The sequence below is a fragment of the Chionomys nivalis genome, chromosome 8, assembly GCF_950005125.1.
Source record: "Chionomys nivalis chromosome 8, mChiNiv1.1, whole genome shotgun sequence".
Taxonomy (NCBI): Eukaryota; Metazoa; Chordata; class Mammalia; order Rodentia; family Cricetidae; genus Chionomys; species Chionomys nivalis.
The window spans coordinates 21,681,725-21,687,724 of NC_080093.1; the positions used below are offsets into that span (position 1 = coordinate 21,681,725).

Here is a 6,000-nt window from a genome sequence, read left to right on the forward strand (position 1 = left end):
GGTGGTGGCAGGGTGTGGCAACAGATGCCTTTAATCCCCATACTTGGGAAGTGGAGGCAGGAAGATCAGGAGTTCAAGATCATCCTTGCTAGACTGAAGAGCCAGGAGTACATAAGACTCTGTCGAAAGGAAGGAAGGGAGGAAGGAAGGGAGGGAGGGAGGGAGGGAGGGAGGGAGGGAGGGAGGGAGGGAGGGAGGAAGGAAGGAAGGAAGGAAGGAAGGAAGGAAGGAAGGAAGGAAGGAAGGAAGGAAGGAAGGAAGGAAGGAAAAATTTGTTCAAAAGCTAAAGAAATCATGGAAAATTAGAGTTAGATAAGGAGAGCTTCTTAGACAGAGCTACATCAACGGCATCTGCTGGACCCAGACAAGACATATCCGTCCACATGTAACCAGCTAGGAAAGTGCCCTCGCGCCCTTGAAGCTGACTGGTCTAGTTTGAGTATTGCCACATTCTGTTCTCATTGCCTATAGCAGAGAACCCAGCAGCTTTAAAGAGCCAGAGCCTCCATGGGTATTTGCCTCATGAAGAACCGTGATAAGAACAGGCTTATTTCTTGTTCACGATATTTGCTTTTCTATTTGTTTTGAGTTTTTGATTTCTTATGGACTATGTATCCAGGTGTCAATTGTGGAATAATTTTGTTAAATTTAAATAATTTTTAAAAACAGAAAAACTATTTTTATCTATATCAAGGTAAATTATGTGTTCTACCCAAGACTAAATCTCATCAGGGAAAAAAAAAATTGGTTATTTTTTTCTGGCCTTATCGAATTTGTACAGTTTTTTGTTATTGTTGTTGCTGCTGCTGTTCTGTATTTCTGGAATTCATTGCCAGAAAATAGGAGTGTCTTAGGAGTTGAAGGGCCTTAATTCATTAAAACGTCATAAACAAATAGCAGCGTGGCCACATTTTATTCTCTTAGTCTCTCATCATGAGTCTTCATCACTGGGGATTTCAGTCTATAGTTGGGAAGGAACAGGACCGTAATGTGTGAAAACACATTTCTCCAAATTGCATTCACTAAAAGTACCACTTCAGCACTGAGAGCAACCGGGAACGCACAATCATGCTCATTGCTTATGCTTCAAAATTGGCCCTGTGAAAAACATGAAGAAAATGACATTTGCTGAAGAACGTTTTTCCCCAGAAAGGATATTTTAAAAGAATGTTTTGTACAACTGATCTGATAAATTTTTATTGGCTTATTTTAATTTTTCTCTCCTCCCTAGCAGAGTGTGGCTTTTATTTTCTCCACACAGCTTATTGCATAGCCAGTCACAATTTACCAGCATATTTACCCCAAATACTACATAGAAGTTGGGGTACCTCATTTGTTTCTCGAAGCACCCGAGGGTGACTTTTAAAAAGAACTTCTCATCATCCTTCTTATGGAAGGTCTGAAGAAGCATGTGGGGCCATGAGCACACAGTCAGATTATTATGGTGGGTGCTAGGGATAGGACACCACATCACAGACACCCTTCTTTTTTTAGAGGGTCTCTCTGTATATCCGGGATGGCTTCAAACTCTGGATCCTCCTGTCTCAGCCCCTCTCGAGCACTACTAGGATTGAAGGGGTGCGTTACCACATCTAGCTGGAACCAGGCATTTCTTGTTCTATTCAAACAGCAGAGAAACCAACTGCCTTCAACAAAGATCAAACAGAATTGATTCTAAAATTTTTCTTTGCAGACATATATATGATTGATCTAGAGATCCATGGCCTAGAATTCATTGTAAACCCCTCCTGATGCTGGCAGCCTTGTGGTCTCCCTGATCCAATGGCGTGTTAGTAGCAGGTAGGGTTCTCAGGGCACAGGGCAGCACTGTCCACAAGACACCTTCTGTCTGCGGTCAGGGTACACCAGGGCCATTTATTTCTTTACTCGGTGAAATGATTTCATTTGGCCTGTTCTTGAGACAACGAGCAGGTTGCACAGGAAACAGTCCTTAGAAACAGGGTCCTAGAGCCTATGGACAAACTTTGATTTTTGACGGTTTCGCTTAAGGCCAGTGTGGCCAAATCTGCCCCGTTGAGGTCAGCTAAAATGAGGTAACTGAGGACATACAGGACAGAGCCACCAGCTCCTTTGTTATTTCTGAAAACTGAACTGCTTTTAGAAAGAAAGGCTGGAATGTTCCATAGGAACTCAGAGCATGGGACAGAGGAGCATGGCACACACTCGGTGTGGGCTATTTAAAACCAGTCCCCTGGCTTCCCTGTGTGATTCTAAATAGGTGAAATCACATTACCCCGCAGCAGCCGGTAACTATTTCCATGACACTGCCCAGCATCTGTGCTCAGTGTGGCTGGGTCCACCCAGTGAAAACAAAGTAGAGTGTAGTCCGGGCTCTCAATGTCCAGCTATGTCTGCCTAGTGACAGACACTGGGGTGACTGAGAATGCTGGAAATTTAAGGGCTGATCTAGTGGACTATCCCAGGAAGAGGCAGGTGCCTGAGCACATTAAAAAACAAACAAACATTTATTTACGTGACCAATGAACAACATAAACAGAGCTGATCACTTTCTCAGAATCAGCACAGACTTATAGACATTGCCCCTCTGTGTCTTAAAAAGAAAAAAAAAAACCCTCTTAAAATTCTTTTCTTTGACATGTTAACACTTCCCTTAATCAAACAGATAAACCCATAGGAATTCTGTAGTTAATTGGAAATCGCTCAAAGGCACTAGCCAGGGAAAGGACATTAATGAACCTTGTTATATAATGTCAAAACACCCGACAAGTTTGTAAAGGTAATGGAACAGTCAGGCCAGTGCTGGGATTTCCTGCAGACCACACGAGATATTAAGGAACTTTTAGCATTTTATCTTGTTGTAAAAATTGAAAGCTGTAGCCCTTATAAAACACGTACGACTTTGCCACATCCGATATACCACGTCTTGAGCTTGATCTAAAGCTGCGTGTGGTGGTTCACACCTTAGATCCCTGGCAGTGGGGAGGTAGAGGACGGAAGAGCAGCAGCTGACGGCCAGCCAAAGTTGGCATGAATTATGTGGGACCCTTTCTTAAAAATAATTTTAAAAAAAGTTTTATATACTTAAATTTCTCTCTGATTACAGCTCTTCAAAATATGTCTTATAACTTCCATTTTGTAGCTAAGGAAGCTGAGGGGAGGGGACATTCAGTCTGCACAAGACTACATAAAAGTTCCAAAAAATGGTGGGCTGAGATTAGTGGCATGAAATTTGAACCCAGGATTCTCGGATTTCAAATTTACACTGTTTGCTTACGTATAAATAAGCTCAACAAAATGACTAAGCGGGGAAACAAATACAAATCCAGAAAGCAAATAAACCAAAGCTTGCATAGTTACGGTACTTCAAATTCAGTGTATTGACAGCTGACTCTACCTTGGAAGTGTCTATCTGCCAACCCAAGATTGATTCTGCAGCACGGAAGACCCCTTGGCCCTCATGTGATACCCCATTAAGAACTAGAGTCCAATTACCAAACATTACACATCAGAACAAATTATACATATTTCATTACGCCTGTGAAAAGATCTGATTTCCTAGTCCAAGGCTGTTTTTGAATATTTTCAGGCATAGACTGAATATGTGGTTCCCTTGTGGCCAACTCAAAACACAGAGCATGGAGTATTGCTGTATTAATATCATCTTTCCCTCACTGTGAGGGGACTGGTGATATATTAGATGAGGTTAGAAAGCAGTCTCTGGAGAACTGGTATTTTAAGGAATTACCTAGAAAGAACCAATGGTGTTTTCCCCCCTTCTCATTCTCCTCACATGGTAAATCATACAGCGGAGCAGGCTGCCCCAGATCCCCAGGAAACAACATCTTGAGTGCATATGTTATGGGCTCTGCATTGACAAATCCAAGAACTCCAGCGCAAAATGACCAAAGTTCCCAAGTTAAAAATGAAAGCAATTTCATAAAAATTGGTAATCTTGTGGCGACATCCCAACAACTTCATAAACAGCCATTAAAGAGGACAGCGTTACAGGTTAGCGAATTTAACCCATGCGAGAATCAACCTGCATTGTGGGTGTGAAGTTACAAACAACCCCATCTGCCTCCCACCTCACTGATAGTCTCCCCCTTTTCAGAAGCATCACCACATTCAACAGAAATAATATTAAGCTTATTTTACGAGAAGGCTTATCCAACTATATGCCATATTAAAAAAAAAACGTCGTGATAGAAAGATTTCTCACAAGAGCTGCAGCGATGGTGTGAATAAAAAACTCCCTTCTGAGATTTCAGTAAAGCCAGATCTCACAAAGGATCTGAAAGAAAACAGAACACACACACAAAAACAAACAGACACACACACAAAGAGACACACACACAGAGAACAGACCTTATGTTAATCCGATTGATCACAACAGTTGCTGTTTCCACAGTATTTTATAAAGTAGGATTCTCTTCCTCCCCAGATGAAGCAAGAGAGAGATCAGCTGCTCCAGGTACCTCAGAATAATGTCTAGGGTGGGGGCTAGCTAAGCGAGCTTAGTAACAGCTTATGGAAATCACAAATTTTAAATACAGCAAAATCTTAGTGCTGTCAAATGGCCAAGCGTGCAAGAGGAATCGCTCTCTCTCTCTCGCTCCATGCCCCCCTCTCAGAATCCATACAAACCCCCAAATCCACCAGCTGGATTTTTTTTTCAATTGTAAATTAGATATCAAAATGCTTACGGGCCTTACAGTGAGATAAGGTCAGGAGGAACGGTGCGCGGAATGGACCTGGCATTCTCACATAGAGCGTTATCTTTGGTACAAGTACACACGGCAGGGCATTTTGGCTTCGCTGGTTTCTTCCCCTCAGTCAGCAACACCACAGAAAAGAGGCATAGGAAATAAGCAATTCTTTTCAGGGGGATGCAGGCATTTCCCATCCTTCTGCTTCTTTCTGATTCCATGCAGTCGAGAAAATCTCCCCACACATGAACAGGGCTTCTGGAATTCAGCTGCGGATTGTCTTGCTCTAGGAACAGGTCACACGGGAGTCCACCCTTCTCTGCCTCTGTATCTGCTTTTTCAAAACAGGGACCTCCAGCTGATTCGTGAGCTGTTCCTCGCTCAGGCAGAGCACTGCTGGGGGAAGAGACCTGTGAGGTGCTGCGAGATGGGAGCCAGCCAACTGCTGGAGGAAAAGAGCCGGCTCGCATCACAGAAAACAGGGAGCGCAGACCAGTCTTCGAAGGCAAGTGAAGTGATGTAACAGAAAATAAACAGCGTTCTGCTTTCACCGGGAGGCCCTTTAATTGTTACCAAAAATAGGACAGCATTATGTCTTATTAGTGGGTGGGTGGGCGGGCGGTGGAGCAGTCATCCCAGCATAGGATGTGGGCAATCTGGGGGAACCTCTGGGAATTTGCTTTTCACGTAGCAAACAACCTCGTAAGAAAATCTAGCTTGGGGGCCAGTCTTGGCTGGGAAAAGGAAGTTAAATGAAACTCTGTCTGCAGCTCAAACCATTCCTTGCAGAGTCCACCTGGCTGATGCCACTGTTGAAAGATCAACCCGAACACATGGAGACTGTCACTTTCAGAGGAATGTGTGTGAGCGCATACTTTCCTGACACTCATCAACTAGTATGAATTATTATTTTTTCACAATCCCCCACCACCATACACAGCCTGCTTCTCCTTGCATGGTGAGGGAGGTGACAGAATTGTAAACCGTCTCCGTGTATAATCCATTCTCCTCCCAGCTTGCTCTCTCTCTCTCTCTCTCTCTCTCTCTCTCTCTCTCTCTCTCTCTCTCTCTCTCTCTCTCTTCTCATTTAGGCAGAGTTCATTCCAAAAGGCTGGGACGAACTCCCTGCCAGCAGGAGGCAGCCAACTCCGGCTTCCTGGGGCTTTGGAAAGGGGCCTGGCTCACCCAGCCCGCTGTGATAAAGTGTGGGGAATGCTGGAGTAAGCAGGAAATCAGGCTTTGAGAGCTCAGGTCATTTGGAAGCTAGCTGATTTCACAGATAGCAGAGCTATCACGGCTGTGGAGTGGGGAC

The 6,000-nt window shown here is 43.9% G+C and overlaps 1 protein-coding gene across 2 annotated transcripts in view; it reads right to left on the reverse strand.

The window, feature by feature from the left end:
• The window catches only part of Lgi1 (leucine rich glioma inactivated 1), a 41,265-nt gene extending 36,107 nt beyond the window's left edge, over positions 1–5,158 (reverse strand). For both annotated transcript variants that reach the window (XM_057777511.1, XM_057777510.1), the window contains exons 1-2: positions 4,695–5,158; positions 4,202–4,273 (exon numbers count right to left, since the gene is read on the reverse strand). In XM_057777511.1, coding sequence (XP_057633494.1) covers positions 4,202–4,273; positions 4,695–5,158 — 536 coding nt within the window. The remainder of the gene's footprint in view (positions 1–4,201; positions 4,274–4,694) is intronic.
• Between the last annotated feature and the right edge of the window lie 842 nt (positions 5,159–6,000).